The 26,982-nt window shown below is 36.1% G+C and overlaps 1 protein-coding gene across 10 annotated transcripts in view; it reads left to right on the forward strand.

Moving 5' to 3' along the window:
- Window positions 1–26,982, forward strand: part of DMD (dystrophin) — a 1,148,563-nt gene that overhangs the window by 485,618 nt on the left and 635,963 nt on the right. For all 10 annotated transcript variants that reach the window (XM_074814589.1, XM_074814586.1, XM_074814591.1 and 7 more), the window contains one exon: window positions 8,346–8,518. In XM_074814589.1, the coding sequence (XP_074670690.1) occupies window positions 8,346–8,518 (173 nt within the window). The remainder of the gene's footprint in view (window positions 1–8,345; window positions 8,519–26,982) is intronic.

The following is a 26,982-nucleotide window of genomic DNA, read 5'->3' on the forward strand; positions in this document are numbered from 1 at the left end:
GGAACATGGTGATAAGATCTCCCCTAAGTCTTCTCTTCTCAAGGCTGGACAAACCTCATTCTCTCAGCCTTTCCGTATTCCAGTCCCTTGATCATCTTTGTGGCCCTTCTCTGGACCCTCTCCAGCCTCTCCACATCTTTTTTGCATAGTGGGGATCAAAACTGAACACAGTATTCCAGGTGTGGCCTGACAAGTGCTGAGTAGAGTGGGATAATGACTTCTTGATCTCTGCTGGTGATGCCCTTGTGGATGCAACACAGAACCCTGTTGGCTTTCTTTGCCGCTGTCCCTTTCCACAGAGCTGCTTTCCACCCAGCCTGTGCTGCACTTCTGGATTACGTTTTCTGAGGTGTAAAACCTTACATTTGTCTTTGCTGCACTTCATAAGGTTCATGTTAGCTCACACTTCCAGCCTATCCAGGTCTTCCTTCAGGGTAGTTCTCGCTTCCAAAGTGTCCACTTCCCCACTCACTTTGGTATCATCAGCAAACTTCATCAGGGTACACTCGATTCCATCACCCAGATCACTTATGAAGATATTAAACAGTGTTGGGCCAAATATCAATCCCTGGGGGACCCCACTTGTGACAAGTTGCCAGTTTGAATAATGCTATTTACCACCACCCTCTGGGTGTGGCCTGTCTGCCACCCACCACACTAGACCGTAACACATCAGTTTCTCTAGGAGGAGGCTGTGGGGAACCATGTCGAAAGCCCTGGAGAAATCCAGGTAGACAATGTCGACTGGTTGTCCCACATCAACTGAGCAGGTTACTTAGTCATAGAAGGTGATCAGGTTTGTCAAGCACGATTTGCCCTTGGTGAATCTGTGTTGGCTTTTCCCAATCACATGCTTCATTTGACTTGTGATAGTCCTCAGGAGGATTCATTCCATAACTTTCCCAGGGACTGAAGTAAGACTGATGGACCTATAATTTTCTGGATCTCCCTTTCAGCAGTTCTTGTAGATGGGGGTGACATTAGCCTTCTTCCAGTCTTCTGGGATGTCCCCCAATCTCCACGACTTCTCAAAGATTGTGAAGAGCAGCCTCACAATGACATGAACCAGCTCTCTTAACAGCCTCAGGTGGATAACATCTGGACCCATGGATTTCTAGGGGTCAACTCCCATGCCTGTTCATAGACCACTAATTCTAAACACTTAGGGATGTGCCACTTAGGAATTCTGAAGTGCATAAATGTATTTAATCTATTTTTTAATATTTAGAAAGTTTATTGACTTAAAAAACCATACAATATCAATATATGTAGGCACATATATTACTATTCATTTGATTATCTAAACATGTCAAACACATTAAGTGGCTTCTTGGGTGGATAAGATGAGCTGATATTCAGACCTGCTGAAAAGAAGGATACTTAACTTGATTGCTTAAGTGTGTCCTGGCTTTTAACATTTCAATTACATTTTTTCCTGTTCCTTAAATATGCAAAGTTTTAGTCATGTGTGAGGTTTTGTGAAGATGTTGACTCCTTTATGTTCCAGGGATATAATCTTGGAAGATTTGGAGGCATTTTATTTTTTTAGCTCCTGATATTTCTTATATTCAGATTAATAACACTGAATACCTTAATTATCCATGGCCTGAGCATATAAAACCAAGATTTAAGTAGACCTGAGTAAGGAACACTGAATGCGAGATGTTATGCTGGGAAGGTCAAATAAGGTTTTTTGAGCAATGACACAGACCCAGCCAGCTTTCACTCTAGGTAATAGATTGCTGACAAGGGAAGAAACTTGTTCCTTATTGTGAATCATCCCAGAGACAAGACATCTGCCATTTTCTTTTTAGGTATAAGTATTTCCTTTAGTCTGCTAAATGTAAGTCATATTTCTCAGGACCTATGGATTCAAATTACTAGTCATAACGGGCTTTATAGAACATTACTTTAGCTTTTTTTTTTTTTTTTGACAAACAATAACATCTAGTATTTGCAGCCCTAGAGCTTTAAGAACCCAGACTATTCTTTTTCTTTTGTTTTCTGTAGGTTTTTTGTATAAGATTATTTCAGAGAATTTCTGTCACATTTTCATAAGGATTTTGATTCTTATATTTTGCAAAATAGTAAATATAGTGTAATAATTTTAATTGGTTATAAAATGACAGCCACATTTTTTTACTTAAAGAAGCATTCAGATTTTGTCTTAAGTGCTTGTTGTTTTAACAATATTTCTCAAGTAATTTGGAGGAGAAAATTATTTAGATAATTATCTCCCTGTCACTTCATATTAGTACTACTACTACTAGTAGTACTAGTACACTCTGCTATACCCATGGTTCTAAAGTACTGATTTTAAATCCATGACAATAGAATTGTAAAACATTATCTAGACGTCAGATGGTGTAGGTGATGTGTTTAAAAAAAAATTAATTCATTAGTAAAATCATAAGAAATCATAAATGCTGAATAAAGAGGAATTGGTAAGTATAGTTTAGATGGATACTTTAAAAATTTATTTATTAAGAAAAATGAGGAGTTGCAGACTTAGAAGTCAAGTCAGCATACACAGAAGACACGTATTAGAATATGGAACTTAAAGAAAGTGAGAAGAGAGAGAAGGCCTCCCTACTCATGGACTGGGAAGAACTTCATTAGTTCAAACTGTCCGTGAAGTCTGTCCAGTTTATGATAGGTTTCTAAGACTAAAAGCTTCTGCCTAGTATCTACACACATATCTGCAGCAACTTTACTGTATACCAAATTTTATGCATGTAAGAAGGTTACTGGTAGGGTAACACTTAAAATCTGCATGAAAACTAGTATTGTTCAATTCAGTTATTAAATGTTTGGATAGAGTGTGCAGTAAATTGGAAGAAATTGAAAATTACGATTTAGTTTGATTAATACCAGAAAAAAAGGATTAAAAGAAAATAATCAGCAGTGCTAAACAATGAAGCAGAGCAGGAAAATGATGGCAGACAGGTAAAATATAAGGCATGATGAAAGGAATAAGTTAAATTACACCTGACACTTAAGAGTCTTGGATAATTCAGTCCATTGTGGGCTGAAGTATACCTTCAAAATATTTTCTCAGTGTTCATTTTGATCCAGAAAGCGGCTGTTGTTCTGTAGTAAGAGTTAAGAAATTGTATTCAAAATAGAACACTCTCAGTAGGTAGTACAGCTTTGCTGACTATATTATGTTGATTTAAAAAAAAAAAAAATTAAATATTTTGGAAGCATATAATATAAATAGAAAATATGCAGAGAAGGGCAAAATAAATGTCAGAATCATGTAGACAAGACCTGCATGTGAAGAGACTAAATTGATGAGATTTTTGGAGAGGTAAGAATAACTGGTGTCATGACAAAGGAAGTCATTCAACAAAATTTCTTTTAATAACACTGACACAAGTGGATAGTTGTTTATAATTGAGTGACTCATTGTTTATGAAAGGAAATAGATTTTGGATTACTTGGTATCTATTTTTATTCTGTACTGTTACAGAAGCTGTGTGATATTCCATATATGAAAACACAAACATTTAAAACTATGGTATATTTGAATCAACAGGGCTGAAACTTCCTTTGCTGAATGTCTGTTTTACATTTCTTTAGTTTCATTTGCATAGATTTCAAGAAACTTGTTTATTCCATTCTAGGAAACATGCATAGTGAAAAAAACCCCACATTGTTTTCCAAAATTAACCAAAAACCATCAAGAGATACACTTTTTTAAAGTGTCATTTCACAGGGATGTGGAATTTGACACAGTGTAATTTTTGTACCAGTTTTATGGTTTTTGCAGTCCCAGTGAAATTAATGGCCAATGTCGACACCCCTTCTGCCAGATCACTGTCTTCATATTGACTAGTAAAGATTTTCTCCCTGCAGCTAACTCGGTTCTCCTGCACCTTCTAGTAGTGACCAAATTATACATACATAAAATAGTCTCAGAACCTCAGGATGATCCACCTGGGATTACAGGGCTCAGACTTTTTTCCTGGTGATTGCTCCAGGGAATGGTTTCTGAGTTAGGAAGTAAAGGGAAATGAAAGGACAGGAAATGTGAATAGTGACATGCAAAACTTTTGAGTTTTTGTCTTTTCCACATTTTGAGTATGTGGAATTCTAAACTTCTGGCTTTTTTCCAAATATATATATTAGAGCAACATTTTTTTGCTAGCTGGTTAACATACATAAACACAAAGGTGCATAACATGAAATAGATTTCTTTCTTGGTCCGTGACTTAAATTCCTATGCCAGAGAAATAATACTTCTAGATACGTAATAGTAAGAAATAAATATCTTACCGTCTGATTATCCTGTTATATTCAGAACATAGTCTATCAGAACACATGACAGAAGACAATGAATCCAAACAAAAATAAAATAATTCAAATTTTCTAGAATTTTGTTGCTTTGGTACTAGTAATAATATAGAAAAATCTGCTGTCACTATAAACCTTCAATTTTGATTTATTGGTAATTTATGTCTTATGTTATTCAAAAAATCAATGGCTTATTTACTACTTCCTGCGTAATACCTGTTGAAGTTTTTTCCATATCTTCCTTATCATAATAAGGTTAAAATCAATATTTTCTAGCCTTTCTGAACATGTCATAATTTTCAGATTTAAAATATCCTTTTTCTTACATAATTCTACAATGTATTTTACTGAATAATATAGCTATGCAAATTCAAAGTCCATTTCTGTTTCTTATATTATTTCCTTTGTGCAAAAAGCATGTAAGTTAACAAGTTTAGAGTTGAAAAATTTTCCCAAAGATCACGTGTTGGAATAATAAGTGAGGTAGCAGATTCCTCAAGCCACTCTCTCTTTACAATTTCATTGACTTTGTGCATCTGGCGTAATTCTAAGCATAACACTATTCATTTTATGATTGACTTAGCTCAAGAATTGTAGAATATTTAAAATTAAAATAGTTAATACAAATATTAATTAAAATGTGTAGAATATTTTAAAAGTAAATTCCATCCAAAAAATGACCACAAACTCCAAAAAATTTAACAAACTGAACTGGAGGTGTGATTTTTAATTTTTTATTAAGTATTATATCCAGGATATGAAGTTCAGGTGTCATTATTTCTGACAAAGAACTATTAGAAATGAATATACCCTCTCATCTTCTGTTCAGTAACACTAGTAAGCCTTAAAGATGAAAAGTAAAATCTTCATGTGAAATTTTCATAAGTAAAGCTACCCCTTAAACTACATTTAAACTGTTAAATAGCTGACTTCCCATGTTTATCTGAATCCACGTGAGAGAATAGCTGAGGGACTTTTTGGATAGATTCATTTGCCCTGACAATAATGGCAACAGATTGAGGAAGAATCCACTTATGCTAATGGTCTTTTTCTTCTATTTCTGGTACATTATAACTTCCAAAATCTGTTCTGTATTACTTCAAATTTGATACCTGCTCTTCACAAACGAAGGAAAGGGAAATCTGATTTTTTTTATGCATGGTGAAACAGAACCATCAGATTCTAGCTACAGGGTTTAACCAGACCGTGACAGAGTGTTAGCGGGCAATTTAAAATTTCTTTTTTGTAGTTTGTCTTTCTACCACTCATTATTTTTCTGCTTACTGCAAAATAACACAATGTCCTTTGATCCCTTCCTCTTTTCAGAAGTGCTGGTAGTGAGAAAGAGCTTCTCACAAACAAAATAGCAATTTGTACTTCTCATAACTGTCAAATCAGCATTCTCCCTTACCTCTGTAACAAAGTTGCTTCAGAGTTGTGTGCAGCAACTGAAGAATGTTTTTTCATTAAAGGAGACTAAGAGTCATTGGTCAGTTGGTCTGATAATTTCTCAGCTACAAGTTCTCATTATTCATTCTGAGGTTTATGTATTTTGGAAGAAGTAAGGGATAGAAACACAGTATATATGTATAAAAAACATAATGTGTATCTATATATATAGATAGTGGTATTTGAAATTTAGGGAGTTTGAAGAAATGGTTGGAGAAAGGTTGCCCATCATTGGAAGTGGATGTCCCATCATTGGAAGTGGATGTCCCATCATTGGAAGTGTTCAAGGTGAGGCTGCATGGGACTTTGAGCAACCTGACCTAGTGAAAGATGTCTCTGCGCATAACAGGGGATTAGTCTGGATGGTCTTTGAAGGTACCTTCCAACCCATCCCTGGAAACATTCGAGGTCAGGTTATGGGGCTCTGAGCAACTTTATCTAGTTGAATATGTCCCTGCTCATTGCAGGGGGGTTGGACTAAATGACCTTTAAAGGTTCTTTCCACCCCAAACTATTCTATGATTCTAAGGTAAAAGCTGAATACAGCTGTAGATTTTTATCCGGAGACTATTCCTTTCTCTATACAGCAGTTTCAGTGAGATATGTGCCTGCCTGTATTAAGAATTCATTAAAAAGCAGGAACGGTAAGAAATGGCTAAATATTATGACACTGATTGGAGTAGGGAGACATTTATTTTTACAATGCTATTTGAATATACCTATCTCAAGAATTATCTGAGGCTTTTAGTGACTCACTGGTATATTGGATCCTTTGTCTAGTTTGTTACAAATTTTTGTAAACTTTGCATCATCCAAATTGTTTTGAATGCACAAAATCTCAGAGTTGTTAACCTTTCATTAGAGAACAGGAGAAAATCTTAACTTTGAAAACTTTAGGGAAAGAAAGTCTAACTTTAGACTAAAACCAAACCAAATTAATGCAGTCATCATTCCAAAACATTTGAATTCTTTCATGCCTGGCTGCATTTTAATCAGGCAACAAGATGTATAGTGTGAAGTTCACCATTGTAAGGAACCATGGCCATAGCTTTTCAACAGAATGGACTTCATTTCACTGAGGAAGGAATTTTTGTTTGACTGAAGGAGGTCAGCAATTGTGACATGTTCTCGCTTTATGCTGATGTCTTGACTGGTCTGGAAAAGAGAGTATTTTCCTTCCAAACACAAATACCACAGAAAGAAAAATAAAATCCTGAAATAGCACAAGTATCATGTGCCTTGTTGCACTGAGGCTGGAAAGGGTCACCTACAAGAAATAGAAATGAAAATTTAAAGAATTAATGATTAAATGCATTTCAGAAACATTTGTTTTGCCTGTGTTTCCTCTTGGTAACGCTACATATGATATATGTTACCAGGACTGTAAAGAAATTACACCTGTATAAATTAGTTGCATAAAAGGCATGATTTTCCTCCAAAACCTGCATTTATTTCTCTGTTTTCGATACTCATAATGTGGGGGTGAAAGGTAAACTTATGTAACTCATGGTTTTTGGTTGATTAAAAAAAAAATATTTGTGTCATCTTTCTGATAAAGAACAAGGAAATTACAGAAGTACCAAATTATGCCTGTTTGGGTGGTAGACTGAAATGTGACAGGAATTCCCTCTGCTTGAGGATTTCATTACGTGGGTCTTGATTCACAAGGAGGAAGTCTCTGCTAATTACTTTATGTTATATTTAATGCTTTTATCTTTAAATCAGTACACAGTTTATAACAATATGTTTCTTCAACACTGGGTTTTCTAACAAATTCAGTCATTCAAATTATCCTAAAGGGTTTAGTAGAAAGCTGTTGAGCACTACCTAGTTCACAGAATAGAAATAAACAGTATATTTATGTATTGCTTTATAGAGCAAAAGGAAAACCTGTATAATTCCGTCATGGAACTGAATGGATTGATAAATGGATAATTAATGGTCATTGACAATGTATGGAGTTTTAAATGCTTTCACACATTTTAAAGATGTTAAAGATCCAGAGTAAACTCAGTTTTTCTTCCTTTTGGTCTTCCAACACATGGCATTGTGCAGTTAGGTAGGTGTACTATGAAGTATTTTGTCTTTCTCTGAAACAACAAAGAACTGAGTATTTGAAGAATGGTAAATGTTGGGTTGTGAATATCCAACAAAAGGCAAAACCATTGATACCTGATAAACTATTTTTTTCATGCTGTACTTTGATATCTGTTTAATATCTGCTGAAACAAGAATAAAAGAGAAGAATAAACAGCAAAATAAAGAACACTTTAACATGAGTCTGTAAAATGGGACTTTGTTCTGCTTTCTTAAGAAGAAATGGAGTTAAAACAGATGTAACCTTGTCATAGAGGAACTAATGAGTGACTGAATTCAAGAGTGCTTATCTTCCCCTCCAGACATCACCTTTCTCAGATATAGTTTATTAAGTCTTCAAAGAAAGGATGGATGTTCAGTCATTGCTACCTGGTTATTGCAAAACTGCTATTATTGTCAAAGCTATTGTTTAATTAGCATTTCCCCCCTCTTTTACTTATGAATTTTATTTTATTTATAAATACAATGTTTTTCTTTTCTTTTCTAAACTCTTGATATTACAGAGCATCAAAGATAACCTGGAGAGACTGCTGGGTCATGTAGACATTATTCACAAGAAGAAGATACCAGCTTTGCAAAATGCTACACCAAGGGAAGCAGCAAATATACAAGAAAAGCTGACTCAGCTTAATTTTCAATGGGATAAAGTTAACAAGATGTACAGGGACCGACAGGCGTAAGTAACTTTTAAAAATTGCTATTTCTGATGGCATCCAATAGATACTTGCTTGTAACTAAGCATAGAATGTTTATAGGGAATTATAATTTAATTTATGAACATTTTTGGAAAATTGAAAATATTTTGACCATCACTTGCATTGGACCAATATCTGGCATGATATTGCATACATATTCCTATGTCATTATAAATTACATACCTATACCCTGATAGAGTATTACTCATCTACTCTTTTGTACCTGTACTACTGATTTAAAAATTTGAATCTGTGATGGGCGCATCAGAATAAAATCCCTTTTAATTACAGAGGATTTACTAGTTTGAGGAGCAGTTCTCACTTTATGTCTAAGGAGCACAGCTAGAATTGTTAGCAGCTCTAAATCCAGTGTCATCTTTTTACAAGTCTGTATGTTATACAGCAACACAGGACAATCAAGAGAAGCATAGAAAGGCATTAAAATGATAATAAAGCAAACTATGATCTCCTACAATATCATATAATGCTTATTTTTCTTCTTGTATATTATTTCTGGTGTCTGTAATCCGGGAATTGTACTATGATACAAAATATAGCCAAACATATTTTGTTAATTCAGGCATGGCTTATGTTAGTGACACAACAGAGACTAGCAATCCAGTCATTTATTTATACTCTGTATTAGATATCTGATGTTTAAAATTTTTGGCATTGTGCAACGAATTACCTAGGTTTATGCTTCCTCTTTTAATTTTTTTAATTAGATGATATATCAGATGTTACTGGCAGTGATACAGAAATTTCTATGATTTATGGTATATACTTTTTTCAGTATGATTAATTTAAGAGTTAACAAATAAGTTTGCCTTAAATAAAAAGTCATAGTTCCAAGCATTTATTGAAAAGTCCTTGACAATTTTTCCAAGAATGTAAATGGTTAATCTGACAATGAAAATCATTATGTATGACAGTTCCATTCATTGAAATTGTCCATTCATAGGAAAGTTAACAAATTGTCTCTTCAGACAATGCTGAAAACTTGACATTAAAAGTTTCATTTGATATGCTACCCCAAAAGACAATAGATTGACATTTGCTAGAATATCACTTTTTACACTACACATGTTTAGACATATCCCTTATCTCAGAAACTGTTCTTAAAGTCATTATAATTGTTCTATTGTTCTGAAAAAACCTAATGTCCAAATAATTGTGTTGTATAGTAGGAAGAGATACGAATCTAAATATGTAAGCAGTGACTAGAAGAAAAAAAAAATACTTCCTGTGAGTTTAAGCTGCACTGATTTTGTCCTACAATCTAAATCTTCATACTTTTATGTTTTCTTTGTTTAGAAAGACTGGTCAACAGCTGTCTCTTTGCAGATTTGTACAGACATATTATTTCCACTGTCAGCCAGTCACTAGCTTTGATTTTAGGTTGCTGGAGAGAGAGTGTAAAGTTTAAAAAAATAATAGAGAGAATCATAATAAAAAGTATACTTCAGTAATTTTTGTATCATCTCTGCTTTGTCTCAACAACTGAAGTGTATGAAACTGAGACAGATTTATAATCTGGTAAAGTTTCCAGATTCTCCCATGCAGAGTACTTTTTTTAAAAAAATAGTAAGCCTGGCTCTGGTGTGGTAAGAAAGATTCTTCTGTTTGTCATGATACCATGTACAAAAATTAAGTATAAGTTAGAAGCAGAGACTGGAGCCAAGCTGCTCATGAAGATGACAAAAAAATGAGGATATTTGGTGTTGCCCTTTTCCCAGAGACTGGATTTACCCAGACTCTTACTGGTGTGGTAGACCAAGCTCTGAGAAACCTTTGGAATCTCCCAATACGCATTTCCTACCACTGGTGCATATCAAGGAGACCAATTTACTGTTAGCTGAAGGCTTGAACCACCATCACTGCTACTCAGTTATCCCTTGTTTAGGCCTTATTTAGCCAGGAACAGAAAGTATTCTGAGGTGAAATGAATGTATGTTTATCAAGTATTTTGAGGTCATCAGATAAAGACACTAGAGAAGTGTGAAATATGATTACTCTCCAACTGGCGTTTGCCTGGGGGAGTCATCCTCTTTTAGTAGGATGGACAGCAATTCAAGGTGATGATAAAAGCTTGACTGCTGTCTGGAATTGCACGCCTTTATTTTCTTTTAAATCTTTTGTTTGTGGTGTCAGTCTTACTGTGTCACTGTTTCAGTGGTTTCCTTTGAACTCTGTGATGATCCCTATAGCTTCTTCAGTTTTGTGAGGTGCATTTGAACTGCACAGGAATGCTAGGGAGTAGGTGAAGGAAGACAATATGGCCTTTAGTATTTTGCTTCTAGCAGTTTCTGTAAGGGGTGAAAGTATCAGTGTAAATCTGCCCTTGAGACATGGATGAAGTTGTGTTTATGAGATATGCTATTGATGATAATGTTTTAGGACAGTTTTGGAATTATTATTGGAGATCTGTCTTGGTTTGAAGGGAATGTGTCAAATGAATGTGAGTATTCCGTATTTGAAAGGTTACAGAAACAAATATACTATACTATGTTCATTCTGAATATTGGTTTTAGGAAATCAAAGGGTTCCAATAACATGGAAATTTTTATTTAAGTAAATGCAAAGTCAGCTATCACCATGATGGATGTAAGCACAAAACAACTTTCCCTACCGCTGTAGTTACTAGCAGAGGACTTACTCTAAATCTTATAGAAATCAATAAAAACATTCATGTGGAATACTTCTGGTGAAATAGATTTTCTGGAAGTCCTGATTCATATCTAGATACTTTGTAATTAACTTTAGAGTCCGTTCCTTTTAATTAGAAATCAACATAGATTTTCAGTTTGTTTTACAGCAGAGCACAGGCCAGTTTGACAGAAATTCATTATGATGATAAATACTCAAATAGCTTTACGAGTCCAGTTCTATAGTATTTGAAAACCTTGTTTCACATTGTCACTTTAGCATGTTTCCTGTATTTGAGTAAGTATTCATACTGTACTGACTGTAAGATAACAGACAATATTTCACTGAAAAAGTATAAGCAAAAATGCTGTGATCATCCTAGTGTGCTCTTTCAGTTGTATTAGCAAGCTAGGATGATTTCAAATTTTTACTCTTTCCACAAACTCATTGAAACACTAGACTTCAACTGACTAATTTTTTAAGTAAAGCCCAGATATAGCATGGTTCTTTGATAGGAGTGAGTTTCTTTTTGGTACAAAATAATTTCAGAACAACGTAATTGGTTGTGTTTACAACAGATATATGGGGGTGACACGATCTTATACCAAGTGGAATTTGTTTCTTTGGTTTTAGTTTTTCTAGTGCACAGCAAAATCCAGGAAACAGCAGCAGTGTCATGATTTGTCTTTTGTGAGCTAAGGAGTAATTTATGATTTCATTTATAACTTCAACCTTTGCTCTTATGGAACTAAATTTCTATGTTTTCTTTTCCAATAGTCACATTAAGATAACACAATCTGAATTTTGTAGAGTTATGTTACAGTGCCAGTAAGAATAACCATTCAGATGCCATAGCTTTTCCTGTCCTTGTACCAGAATTTAACACGTCTCCCTTCTTTGCAGCAGCCTTCAATACTTTTTTTTTTTTATATTTATCAAGACTATTTAGGAAGTGACACTAACACCAGGTCTCTATATATCTTCAGTGAGAACACATAATATTTGGAAAAAAATTAAATATTATTCAGTGGATAATAGAAAATTTATTTTTAAATAACTGTCTTATATAGCTATTTATCTTATCAACCTACCACTTGTGGAAGACCTTGTTTCTCTTGTCAGAATATTGTTTTCCCAGGATATTTATGCCTCAGTCTTGTTTTTATGAACAACACGTGGTCCCTAAAAGTATTCCTTTCTAACAGTGCCAGAAGTCATTGAATCAATAAAGTGTAACAAACTTTTCCAGAATAGACCAATAAGGTATTTCTATAGGAATTGCAAATCACTCACAATGTAAAAGTAATAAATAAATAAAGCATAAGGTAAAAAAACCCAAAACCTCAACCTAATTTAAAAACAAAATACTTAAATTTTACAGATATTGTACACCTTGAACATTTTTGAAACTGTTTCTTGACCATAAGTTAAAATTTTAATGCATTCCTCATATTAATTTCAGGCAAATAATTTTTGGTTTTTTTCATGTCTTATTTAAGAATTATCTTTCAGGGCATACATTATAGACCAGATTAATGCTCTTCTAATTAATCTGAAATCTATTAAAAATTAAATGTTGTGAGAGAATGTGGGAAAGTTGATACCAGATATCTTTACAAAGTGTTGCTTTCGAATTCTGAAAAGAGGAAAAAAGTGATATGCCAGTCTTATATCAGAAAACATCCCAAATCCATAATAAGGGTGCCAAAACAGATTTTTGGCTTTATAAAAGTCACAAACTAACAATTTTTATAGTAACAAGAGCAAACCATAAAGAACAAGTTAATAGGCCTATACTAAGAATGATTTTAATTTTTGAATAGCAGTACAATTGTCAACTATTTTTGCATAGCCTTGAATTAGCTGTTGATTAACTTGATAAGGTCTAATGAAAAACGTGTATTATACATAAAGAATTTATTCATTGGCAGAGAAATCATATTTTGTGGTTGTATTTCTAACGCCACATAGTGGGAAATGTAAAACCTTACTGATAATTTCTGTGGAGTTGAGAAATAATCTGATGCATGGATCAAGATATTAGGAAAAAGAAATGCAAGACATTATTTTTTCAAATTTAAGTAACCTGTGTATGTCCTGTGTAGCTGCAGAACCAGCCACTAGTAAGCCTTGAGGACTTGCCTGTTTATGGTATCTGAATCAGATGCAGTCACTGTGCTCTGCTCATTTGGATAAAAATGTATAGGTATGATACTAAGACATCTAGATTCAGCCCAAGTGGCATATTCAGAGTATAGTTCTCTTTTCAGAATATGAGATATCATCTTGGAGTAATACCTATAAGCAGTTGATGAGTGCAAAGCCAGGTAGTATTAAAATACTAAGTAAATCTACTTGCTTAAATATAGATTTCTAGTAACATTTAGGTGTCTAAAGACATCTTGCATGGCCTCAACCTCTTACTTCAGAGGGGCACAACTCTCATTCATCCTATGACAATCTTGCATGAGTTTCTCATTAACATTCCACTATAAAACTATGTTTAGGACTGAATTTCCCCTGTGACTGTCCATTACACAACTATTTAACCTTGCAAAGCACCCAGCCAGCCAAACTGAAAACAAAAGATGAAACAGTCACATTTAGAACCTTTAAGAGAATGGTTTTTAAACCTTGACTGTCAGATCTGTCTTAAGGAACATAAAAATAGGATTGCTGTAAGTAACTCATCATTATTCATTAGCTATCCTAGGGGGGCTGTTTAGGCCATTTATGTTTTCCTTCCCCAAGTTTCTCAGTTGTGGATTCCCAATTTCCATCTGTGGCACCAACAATGCTCTGTAAAGGTAAAGTCATTGAAGAAATGAGTCGTCTGACCTTAGCTATTCAAGTTTTAGTTATCTATTTTACAGCACTTGCCTAGATTCCTTCTCAATTAAATACTTCCAGGCAGTTCTTTCACAGGTCTGTTGCACTGTATAGTGGGTCCATTGACTTGCCAGGGAGACTAGATGAGATAAGATTAGACAGATTACTTTTAGATAGATAAAATCATGGGAGATTAAGCTTAATTTAGAAAGTATAACATAACGAGTTTAATTGATATCTAAACATGCTATATATCTCTTTTTCACTAAGCCAAATCAGCATTTCTTTGTTCCTTGCCTTAACTCTGACAGAGTGAATGACTAGAAGAGCAACTTATGGAAGGCCTAGGTAATTTGAGAGAAAGGCAGAAATAGTGGCTGCTCCCTCATCTACGAGTATCCTCTCACATATTTCTGTTCAGGTTGTAAGTCTTGTTATTAGACTTACCCTTGGCTTGGGATTCAAGATGAAAGTGAAAATCAAAACAGATTAGTTCATCCTCAATGACAGAAGAAAATTATTTCCTTCCTAATGTTAATCTCAAAATAGCTACCATGTTTTAGTTACATGCAGGGTAGGCTTTTTTGCTTTCTTTTACAGAAATTCAAATTGTTCATCTAGATCTAGATTTTGAAAAGGGCAGAGTGGAGACAGCTTAAAATACTCGACTCTTCCAGCCAACATTAGTTGTTTATTTCCGTACTGTAGTTACTGTATAGAAATGCTCTCCATGGCAGTTGTTTTATAATCTAATTCTTGCAACAGATGTGGCACTTCATTTGCCCCATAATATCACACCATCAAGTTAACATATTAGTAAGTTTCACTGGTTCCTTAATTGCTTGCAAATAGGTATAAAATAATCTATAACAAACAGATAAAATGTATGAATGTTTTTATTATCAGCAATCTAGTTAAGGCTTTCTGTCAATATTTATAATGTAAACAAACCCAAAATATATGGGAATATTTTTGTCACCTAGTTTATAACTAGAAAGATTTAATTTACAGCCTAAACTGGAAAATATTTTTGCCTTCTATATGGCCATTAAAATGTCTCTTTTCATAGGGCAATGTATATAAGAACAGCTTCTAAATGGAATAGCTACAAGTGACGTTTAAAATTATTTGTTAAAGCTTAAATAGCAAATTTGAGGCAGGATGAGAAATAATACTAGAGCTTTGGGGAGGAGATTCATGTTTATTAAATCACGGTCACACAGGTGGTTTTAGAGTTTAACAAAGACAGTTCTTGATATGGGGACTGAAGGTGTCTGTATAGTAAAATGAGGTGAAAATAAGCAATTCAGAATTTCTTCTAATAAGTAGCTCTGATTATCTTATCTGATATAGCATGTGTTTGTGCTATGAAAGTGTTTCAGCTGAAAAACAATCTTCAATGTTTTTAAATCACCAACCCCCAAGCCTGACAATTAGCATAACTTAGCATAACTTTACTGTAAAATGCTCAGGGACAAAATTGCATTACATTCTACAAGAATTATTATAGTGACTTTTTCTGCTGTACAAACTAAACGAATTTCACTGAAATGTCTGGGAAATGTTAACGGCTTAGTCATGAGTATGTGGGCTGCAAAACTACGGGAATGCGAATATGTATGAAGACAAATACAGGCAGAAGCAAATAGGCTCTGAGCTGTCTGGGTATGAACTGTCTTGGGCCTTCATGTCAGATATAAAGAATAATATGACGTTGTGGTCAGTGTCATAAGCTATGATACCCAGCTGAAATGCAGGGTATACTTGCTTTAGGGAGAATGGTATGCTAGTGCAGCTATGTAATTTCACAGATAGTCCTGATTTATATCCAAGTATCTCAGAACACTGGCAGAGCTCATTCATGCTTAGCTACATCCATCTGTGTAGGCATAGCCTAAGAGAGTTGCAGTATATCCTCAGGTCTGAAACTTTATTTGTGATGACTTCTATTACTTTCTGTAAGTGTTGAAGATTAAGGTATGCTTTCACTGTTGATATTGAATCATTATGTTGTCTGTGCAAGAGTTTTTTAGCTGGGTGAACATTTAGCTGGATCAACTGTGCACTGAATGAAGGATGATGTTGCAGGAGCTGCCATTAGGTCCAACCCATGTTGGATGTACTAGAGTGAGCTCCTTTGCAGAATTCCCTTGATGCTTTAAGGCATTGCTGCTCCCTATTTGCCATGGTGCCTGCCTTTAAGTACTTCCTGGGAGAGCATTTTTTGACAGTAGAGGGAATGTAGTCTTTTGACATGTGTAGCTAAAATCAGAAATTTTCTGTTTACAGTTGTCATCACTGTTGTTTCTCAGCTGTGTTCATTGTAGCTATTGTCTATTACATATAATTTTCTTTTTTTTCCCTCCAAGGCAGTTTGAATGCATTTTTTTTTCTTTTATTAAATGTTTTACATATACCCCTATGTTTGGAGTAGAAAGCAGGAAGTTTTGCAGTAGTCATAGACCTTGATACTAATAGTTTTGAGACTTAGAAAGTTCAGTCTTCTGTCTTGGTGACCTTCTGTAATTCGATAGAGTTGGTTAGCTTTCAAATTTCCTTTTCCTGAAGGGCAAGTCAGTGTTTGAGGTGGTTTGGGCAAAATCCAGTCAATACTTCTAGTTTGATCCAGAATATTATGGGAATCGACCTGGAAAAAACCATTTGCATTGGCTCATTCTTATAGCACTAGATACACTGCACATTACTAGAGTAGTCTCTGTTCCAGAAAATTTTGTAATCTATACCCTTGAGATTAATTTAGCCTTGTATTTGTTTATCATGGAAAACCACAAATATTGTTTTATTTAGCACAGACAATAAATTCCCTTCTTAAACTGAAGCACAGCATTCCAGAGATTTTCTGTAAAAGTAAGCGAAATGACTGTTTTCTGTTTATTGTTATTTTGGAGGGACTATACCACTGATCCATTGCAAATAGTTCTTTCTGGTGTGATATTCGTTGTTGCTTCCTGGAATATATAATTTCCTTATTGATTAGATTTTCATTTTAAGATATTTCATCTGATTGGTAATTATTTTAAGTGTCCAGTTGCTTTTCCAGTAAAAGAGGGATTAATTCATAGCATGAGGTTGAAAATGTTCTTTCAAAAGTTACAGTAAAATAAAATAAGAGTGACAATTATTTTTCTGTTTTCCTGTATCATTATGCCTGATATCACTCAGGAAAATTGGGTTTGGTAATAACTTCATTAAGACCTTGAGGCAATTCTCTATCTATTAGGGAAACATGAGGATAATACTGTAAGATTGTATAGCCTCAGTTCTGGGCAGATGATCTGATTTATTCCTCCTACCCACAAGTCTTATATGACAGCCACAAAATTAAAAAGAAGCGGGGTGCCAAGGTTGAAAAGCAATAACAAAAATTCACATATGCGTCCCACAGAATACAGAACATACCTGTATTTTGGATCTGTGCATGTATTAACTGGATGGCTGGAATACAGATGCCAAACAAAATGGACTGTGGTGACCCTCTGCTTGTCTTTCCAGAGTGGTAAAACAAATAGGGTGTTCTTTCTTGTCTCCAGCAAACAATTTTTCAGAATCCTGTAACAACATAATTACCGTTGAGCCTGATGTTTCCCTGTCAGATTTGGTTGAAATTGGCTAAAAATGCTAGAAAATTTATTGTTGAAAATGAGTGATGGACAGCACAATCACTGAAGTCTCATTTCCTTATGTTAAAAATAGAAAGAAAATATATCTTTTATTTGTTTAGCCTGTTAGTCATAAAAAAAATCACTAGAATTCCTTTTAGCAACTTATCTCTGTGTGATTACACCTTGTTCTTTAGTTTTCCATCTGTCCTGAGCTACTGATCAAAGTGTTATGTAAGATCTAGTTATGGTGACTTATAGGAGATTTTCATTTCCTTAATTAGTGTCATAGAATCACAGAATAATTCAAGTTGGAAAGGACCTCAGGAACTCTCACAGTCTAACAGGCTGCACAAAGCAGGGTCAACACTAGTTGACCAGGTTGCTCAAGGCTTTAGCCAGACAGATCTTAAAGTCCTCCAACAACAGAGACCTCTTGGGAACCTGTGCCACAGATTGACTGTCCTCGTGGGGAAAATATTTTTCCTTACATCTAGTCTGAACCTTTCATTTCCCTTTATGCCTGTTGCCTTTCATCCTTCCACCATGTACCCCTGGGAAAAGCCTGCCTGCATCTTCTCAATGATCTCGTCATAGGTGTTGGAAGGCTGCAGTTAGGTTTACTGAAGCCATCTCTCTGCCCAGTTCAGTCAGCTTCTCCTCACTGAACAAGGGCTCCAGCCCTATGACTTGCTTGGTGGTGCCCTGCTGAACTCACTCCAGTTTGTTAAGGTCTTGTATTGTCAGGCTGAAAATCGGACAGTGTTGTAGATGTGGCCTAATGAGTGCTGAGTGAAGAGGGGTAATATGTTCTCTCAGTCTGCTGGCTGTGCTGCTGCTAATGCAGCTCAGGATATACTTGGTCATCTTTACTGACAGGGCATGCTGCTGACTTATGTCCCACTTACCACTCACAGGACCCCAGATCCTTTTTTGCAAAGCTGCTTCCCAGCCAACTAGCTCTCAAACAGTATTGTTGCAAGGGGTTCTTCCTTCCCAAGTGCTGCTGGACTTTGCATTTGTCCTTGATGAATTTCATAGGGCTTCTGTTGGCTCGCCCTTCCAGCCTATTTGCTGTCAGCTCCATACTTAGACTTGTTGACTTTTTCACCCTTGATTTCATTCTAATGGCTCGAGAGCAGCCCTGTGGAGAAGGACTTGGGGCTACTGGTAGATTAAAAAGTTAGATATGAGCAGGCAACGTGTGCTTGCACCCAGTTCTGGGGTCCCCAGTACTTAGGGGTTGGACTGAGTGATCTTTAAAGGTCCCTTCCAACCCTAACCATTATATGATGTAGATGTAATCTGCACTCTATTGCCTCCTTGAGGTCATTGATGAAGGACACCTCTGATGCTCCACTTTTTTTTCTGACCTACAACTTTAACAACTACACTCTGATCCTGACAGTCCAACCAGCTCTCTACTCATTTGTTTGTCCACCCATCCAAACTGTAGCAACCCAAATGGGATACAAAATTCCTGTGCCTGGTGGTGTTGAAAACCTAACTACAGTCAAAGTAAATTATATCCACTGTTCTCTGTCATCCACAAACCTCATTTTATGGTAGAAGACAATCAGATAGGTCATGTATGCTTCACCCTGGTAAATCCCTGCTGACTGCTCCCAGTCACCTTATTTCTTTGTGTGACCAGAAATGTGTTCCAAGTGGTTTTGCTCCATGATTTTCCCACTATTACTGGCCTGTAGTACCCTGGGTCGTCCTTTTGGACTTTAAAGATGTATGCAATATTTACCTTCCTCAGGTTGTCAGGGACCTCTCCCTGATCTCCATGAGCTTTCAGAGATGATAGCAAGCAGCATTCCCAAACATCAGCCTGCTCTCTCAGTGTTCTGAGGTGCAGCCTGTCTGGTCACAGGAACTTGTACAGGTTGAGTTCTCTGACATAATTCTCAACTTGCCTATCATCTACTTCTAGGACTTCCGCTTCTCCTTCAAGCATGCCTATAAAGACAAACGGCTGAGAGACCCTGCTAGTACTTCTTTCTTTATGGGCTCATTATCTTTTTCAGACTTTTGGAAGTTTTATTTTTATGGAACTCTGATATCATATTCATGAAGAAAAGGTATAATACTTATTTGACATGGTAGGAGATACTGCATCTAGTGGAAAGTTCTGCAAAGAAATCAGGACCTTCTGACATAAGTATGCCTCTCTTAAGACGTCTAAAGTCTCATTCATTTATCAGTAAGATTTCCTGCAGTCCCTGTCTAGAACGTGCTTGATATAGACCTCTGGAATGCGTTAATAATCAGAGGTTATTGTTCTGTGGTCCTGAGGTATCTGCCCATCTTATTTAACAAAGAAAGGCCTTGGATTTCTTGAACTTTTAAAGACATAAAAAGAGCTTCAGAGAGCAAGCACCTGCTTCTCAACAAACCAAAAAACTGTCAATGTCATTTCTAACTAAGCAGATTTTCAGAAATGTCTTCTGAGTCTTCTTATCTTTCATCATTTTACTCACGCTGTTTCAAACATGCAAATTCTCTACTGTCAGTTCTAGTTAAATAAAATCAACAAAGGGCCCCCTTCTACCATTTTTATTAGCTATTATTATAAGGTGCTACGTTTGGCTGCAGAACTGCTTTTCTTAGCCATCATTTGCCATCCTAAGTATAATGTATATTGTTATAAATCGAATCCTCTGTACACGTATCTGTGTATGTGTAGTTGTATGCATGCATGAAACTGCTGCTAGTCACTCCATTTTACTTTTACCATCTCAGATTGAGAGATATTGGCGTTGTATTTGGAACCATTTTGAGAAAGAACAGGTAAAGAAACCATTCGTCTTTATAAAGCTTGTGGTCCAGTTGGTATCTCATGATAATCCCTTATCTTTTGAGAAAAGATTCATATGGACTATGGAGTGATTTGATAATATGAAACTGAATTTTATACAAACAAATTGAGAGAATACACTCAAGAACAAAATAAGCTATCAATAGTTGTATGTTTTATCTGGTAGCATAGTTACTGGAAAGCAAAATACAAGGAAAATGTAGCTGAAGAATATACTAAATATTCTTTGAACAGCCATAAAAACAACAATTTGTGGCACATATTCCCTGAAGTAGAAGGAAATACTTATGTTTTTGTTCTCAGAGAAAAACAAAACAAAACAAAAACAAAACCACAAGCTCATAGTTTCAACAGTTGTTTAGAATAATCCAGAACATTTTTAAGAATTCAGATGACTAGGATTTGTGTATTTAGTATATATTCAGTAGCTGTCACAGATTTCATCCATTATCTCAGAATTGTATGCCTAAATCTAGGTGCTTTTAAAGTTTTCAATATGATAAAATCATTACCTTGATTTTTAAAGAGCATGTCTGAAAACAGGATGCTGACAAAAATAGTATATCTCAATTTCCAGAATTGTCATTGCATCCTGAAACAGTAAAAATTCTGAACTCATTAACTCAGGAGATTAATTGTTTAGGGATATAGGCTGGAAAAAAGGTTTCATTATTAATAATTTTTGCAGACATATCAGTACCATGCTTCAGTGTTTAGTATAGGTTTTATATATATTATTATAGCATGTAAAACACAGTAATTGCAATTTCTTTCTGTGCATTACTAAGAAATAATCAAAATGAAAATAATTTGCAGGTTTTGCCAAATTATTAGTTTTCTAAAAGTCATCAAGACGTTTGTTGAATATTTTGGTATTTCAAGGCCAGACCCTGCCCTTTTGTAAGGTTATGCACTATTATGTCTTCCTAAATGGTACACATTCTGCAATTCAAGTTTCAAGCCGTGGTACTGTAGGGCCACTCAAGACACATTTCTCCCTCATGACCCATGAGATTCACTCCTGGCTACTGCTCTCTGAGAAAACCTTCAGCAATGCTTCCTGGCTGTGTAACACAAGACGTTTCTACTCAGGCATCATATGGTTAATGATGACATGCAAAGATATCATAAGGAATAATGGCAGCTGTCTTACATATTAAAAAGTTCTTAAATTAATTCCGTATTTGGTCCTATTAGCCTCTTATATAGTTTCCCTCACAAGTCTGGCTAAATGAACTCACAGCATCCTACAAAAATACATTATTGTCATTTTATAAATAAGACAGGAGGAGCTGTGATGCTCAAACACTTTTTTTTAAGATCAGATACGAATACTCTGATTTGCCAAGAAGAGAACCTTAAATTCCGTCCCAGCCTTGTACCCACAAGAGCACCATTTCTCTCAAGTACCGTCTTTCTGAGCATACCGAAGGGCTGAGATACTGTGACAGTAGGTGTTAGAAATAGCAAAGTGTTTGGAAACTATCTGAGTTTTAATGAGTAGAGAAAGTATTGTCAGGTTGTACTATGTGTTGTGGGTTGTTTCCTGCTGTAGAAAAGACTGCAGTCTTCCCTTACGCTTGGGGGTTGGGGTGGGGTGGGGTGTGTCCCTTTTGGGGGGTTTCCCCCCCTTCCCCCCCTGCTTTCCGCGTGTGGTACCGGAGGGGCTGCAGCCCCCCGCGGCCCAGTCGCCCGGTCCCGGCGGGCAGCGCCGAGGGGCCGCCAGGGAGCGCCGCTAGGGGGCGGGTTTGCAGCGAAAGTCCCCTCAGCCGAGCGCGAAACCCACTAACGCGAAAATGGCTTTTTTTTTCCCGCCTTCCCAGTGTATTTCCTCTTTCTGTCAGGACACGAGATACCCTCTGACTCGCTGGAAACCGAGATAAAACGTAAATCTGGAGAATCACTGAGTCTTTCTTTTCCTCTCATATTCACGGGCCTTCATGTACAGCAAAATCTAGCCCTAGACCTACTGTTACAGGAATCTTTTTCTCTGGACTTTTTAAGGCTCTTCCATCCTTCCTGACTTATTTCTATTTTTCCTCCGATTTCAGTGTAGAAATAGTGGGATTAAGAATTTACATTAAGGTTTTCATATCGTGGAACAAAGTATTTCTGTTTTTCTAAACAGTTGAAAGACTGGCTAGCATCTTACAATGAATATTATTTTAGAAACCATTATTCTAATATAATCAAGCAAGAAAATTAAGTTAGAAAACTTAATGCTCCAATGCAGATGCCCCAGGCTCAAACACAGTTTAATTATGATTCCTTTAAGCATTTTTTCTTTTTTCCTTTTGCACTACACACATCTATGTACTTTGTGTTTTATGGCATTTGATGTGGTAGATCAGTGAAAAAACAGAAGGCATAGAAATACTTAACAGAATAATGTTGCATTTTTGTATTGTCAGGGTGATTAATGACAAGCACTGTAGTTTGCCAGTAACAGAAAGGAGCAAATGTTGCTGCATTTCTGAACTGATACTTTTTAGTAGACACTGTGGGAGTCTGCAAGCCTAGAAATAAATTCTTCTAATAACCATGAAAGTGTCTTTGTCCCTGCAGTGCACTAAACAGACCAACAATTCTCTTTGCTATCTTTAAATCCTCTGGCACAATAGTAATTCCAGTTAACTGCATTTCTTCTTCTTTCCAATATTGATGCACAATCACTTGGTCACTTCCCCAAGTCTTTACGCATTCTATGAACTGATGCCATCTTCCATATCCTGGAGCAGGGAAGATCTTATTTCCAAGATGCCTGCCTGGGAAGTACCTCTGAAGCATGGTGATCCTAAATATAACCTTAGAATATGGACTGGAGGAATCTGACAAGCTGGAATTCCCTCAAGTCTCTGGGGACAAGGGACCACTCAGCTCCTTCAATTTATCTTGAAGCAGGACTTTCCAAACAGCATTGAAATCTCTCTCCTGGGAATACATAAATATATGAGATTGTCTTTTCTTCCAGATAATAACTTTTCAGATGTGAGACTATCCTGTGAAATGTGTAGTTTCCAGTTCAGGAACACAATAATTTTGCTGTCATTTCTTCGCAGTTTTTCCTGCCTAAAACCATTTTCTATTATGAGACTGTGAGACAAAACCCTCCCCTTTCCTCACTGAAGGTGAGGAAAATCCTAATGGTAGAGGATGAAGTTGTAGAGGGGAGTGTAGACTGGGAATGGAGAAATTTTCTACTTCCTTTTCTGGAAGCCTGACAACCCATCTTATATTTTGTCTCCCAAGTGGGTTACTAAAGAGCTATGAAAGAACATTAATTGGTAAGTGGTCAAGCAAGTTCCTTTGATTGCTTCCTAATTCAAATGAGCTTTTGAAGTTCTTCCAGATATAGGAGGGATTTTCAGAAAGACAGTGTTAGAAGGAGCTAGGATGGAAAAATGTGAAAGTACTTTGAGCAAAAGTGTTTAGATACCACTAAGATGGGAACATAGATAGACATGAATTTATTAGCAAATTTTTTTCTGATATCTAACTCATAAATCCACTAAAGCTGTGTATAAAGCACTACTATAGTCACCTTTTCAAGCCTCTGATGCTGTCTTGTTAGTCAATTTTTTCATTAAAATTAAGAATAAAGTCAGCATTTTTGAATGATCAGAACAGTAATTGACATGCAGAGAATGGTATGTGGCATTTCCCCTTTCTCCTTTTTTGCTCCTTATTTAAGATTCAAACAAAAAATGAGGGAGAAGAAGACGGATGCAATTCTCAAGTATCTCCTTTTCAAAACTATAAAACTTTCAGGAAATGTGTACATTGAGTATGCTTCTTCCCTAGAGTAATCACATACTGTAATAATATCAGTATGGAGTCTCAGTAGCACATACTGAGCTGTTCATGATGTTGTTTTGGTGTCAGTTCTCCAATCAGTTCTGAAAATGCAGTTAGATTTGTAAACAATCACAGAATCATCTAGGTTGGAAAAGACCTTGAAGATCACCTAGTCCAACCATTAACCTAACACTGACAGTTCTCAACTACAATACCTGGGTGGTTTGTCTGTTTCCTTTGTAAAAATGAGAGGGCAATTGTCCCTACTAGACTAAGAGGAAGAGATCTATAGTTCCACAGCAGGGAAATACAAGGGCTCTGTAATCACTTGCCTTCTGTGCTTCTAATGCTGATTCTTCTCTTTCTTATGGCACTGTAAGTCAGAAGCAGCTCCACTGCTTTCAGTGGATTTGCACTACTGTAAAACCAGTAGGAAAAGAGAATTAGAACTCATGACTCTTGAAAGAGATAGAAAACATGCTGCGACAAGCTTTTATTTCAGCTTATGGTCTGTGAAGCAGTAGTGTACAATCATATATGAAAACATTTACAGAAAGAGACTTATCAGTCAGCTTGAGTCTCCGAGTCAATTCCCACCTGGATTCACCCTTTTTATTAGGCCTTTTTTTCAGAGTCGTCATCTACTACTATAGCAGAAATCAGTAGAAGTTACAGATGTTTAGTTTTTTAAATCAAGTCTGTGATATTCACTGCAAACAAGGATAGACATAGCATTTTGTCTGGTGAAAGACAGGTAAAAACTAATCACAGTCACCATATCCATTTTCTTCACCAACTCAGGTTACTTCAGTAACTGGTTGCTGTTAACTCTCTAGTCTAGTCATCCTTCTCCAAAGTAGCTAAAGCAAGGAAGGGACTGGCATAATAACATAGAAAGGTCGAATAGATAACACTGAGAGTAGCTGCTAGAAATGTTGAAACAGTAACGCAGAATATTCTTGCCATAATCTGAGCATTGTATAACATGTTAAGCCAGAGCAGAAATTATATATGAACAGCTATAGTCATTTGGGACATGTCAGTGAACTGTCTTTGATCTCTCCCTGTGCTTAATGGAAGACAGACAGGTGATACTGAAGCTGAGAATGGAATTCTTCATTCAGCTTTCCCTTTGTGCTAGCATAACTGGTGACTCTGAGAGCATGTTGTGTTTAGCCTCTCCACTCTCTCTAAGGTTCTGCTGGAGACAGAGGAGGCACACATTGTTTGTGAAGATTACCACACACACTTGACTTCTGAGGTGTGTGAATATGTTATGTCCATGAATAGAGTAGGAGAAGGTCATTCTGGAAAAAAAATGAAAAGACCTATGAACACCTAGTAGCTTTCTAGGACTTATCATTATCCAAGATTTTTATATCGTAGAAACTTGCAACTTTGATCAAAGTGCATGCAATGATTATTCTCTACCTTAACATTGAATTGTCTGGTCATTAAACAGTGAATTATATAGCAGAAGTTTAAAAAACATAAAGCAGTTTTAACTCTCTTTTCTCTCTCTTTTATTTGTAACTTCAAAACAACACTACTGTCTTGCACAAGATAGCCAGCCAGCTAAGCTCATTCTGTTCCTACTTTTTTTTTATTATTATTTTTTTTTGATACTGTTCTTTCATTATTATCACCTATGTAAATCCTGGGATGCAATCAGGGTTCCTCGCCAGTTAGGCTAAATGACAGCAGGTTGTTTGCTTAGCACTTTTGAAGAGTGCCAAGCTGATAAGATACTTGAGATTCCTTACCTGTTTACAGACAAGGAACAACAATAGCTAATAGGATAGCTTTGTTATACTCTGCTTTGGTCCTAAGTAATGAGAAGGACGAATAAAGAATGCACCACTGTCATTAATGCATAGTTATTTTGGACATTTGGTATTTCTCAAACTTTCCAACAGTATTCTTTCTGCTGCTGTCAGACATTTTGTAAAGGAGACTAGGTATACAAATTCATCTAATCTAGTGAGATAAATGTGACCTCAGGGCTCATAATTGCTCAGCTTATTCCTACATTTGCTAAAGGAGAGAAGAACAAAATGCAACTTTGCATTCCCATAACAGGTAGATGAGAACGAGGGTCTACTGAAAGTTTTCAGACTTGTGAAATCAGAAGCCAAAATAAGAAGAGCAGCCTATCTCAGTTTACCCTTGATACTAAGGACCTCTTCATCCTCTGTAGTAGAAATCTGTTGGCCTCTTGTTTCTTATTTGTGAAATTGTTAGTGCCACAGGTTGTTAATGAAATGCTTTTAGCTTTAAAGACTTGCAGTGGTGGGGTTGACTAACACCATATTTTCCTGCAGACCATGTCATGCTCAGTGGAGTTTGCAGCTACAGTAGTAGATGGTCATAGCAGACCTGTTCTTACTTTTGTGGAATTAAAGTAGCTTCATAGATGTAGGTCTACAGTATATTTGTGCACATAGGATACCATATTTATGTTATTAACAGAAAATCCTGATTGCAACCACCATGCTAAATTAGATATAGTCGTGAAACTTTTTGCATGGCACAGCTGGTCAGTATTTATACAATATCACTGTAGGTTAGGAGCTCTGTGTGAGGTAGCAGGAAGAGAAGGACTCTTCCTCAAGAGAGGACAAGCTAAGAGCCAAGGGTGACCCCAGTACAGTGGGGCAGTGACCTTAGTGGGGCAGAGTCCCACAGCATCTGACCTGAGTGGGCAGAGGCAGGTGCAGGTAACAGGGTCCAT

Source organism: Strix aluco, chromosome 2 (genome assembly GCF_031877795.1).
Source record: "Strix aluco isolate bStrAlu1 chromosome 2, bStrAlu1.hap1, whole genome shotgun sequence".
Taxonomy (NCBI): domain Eukaryota; kingdom Metazoa; phylum Chordata; class Aves; order Strigiformes; family Strigidae; genus Strix; species Strix aluco.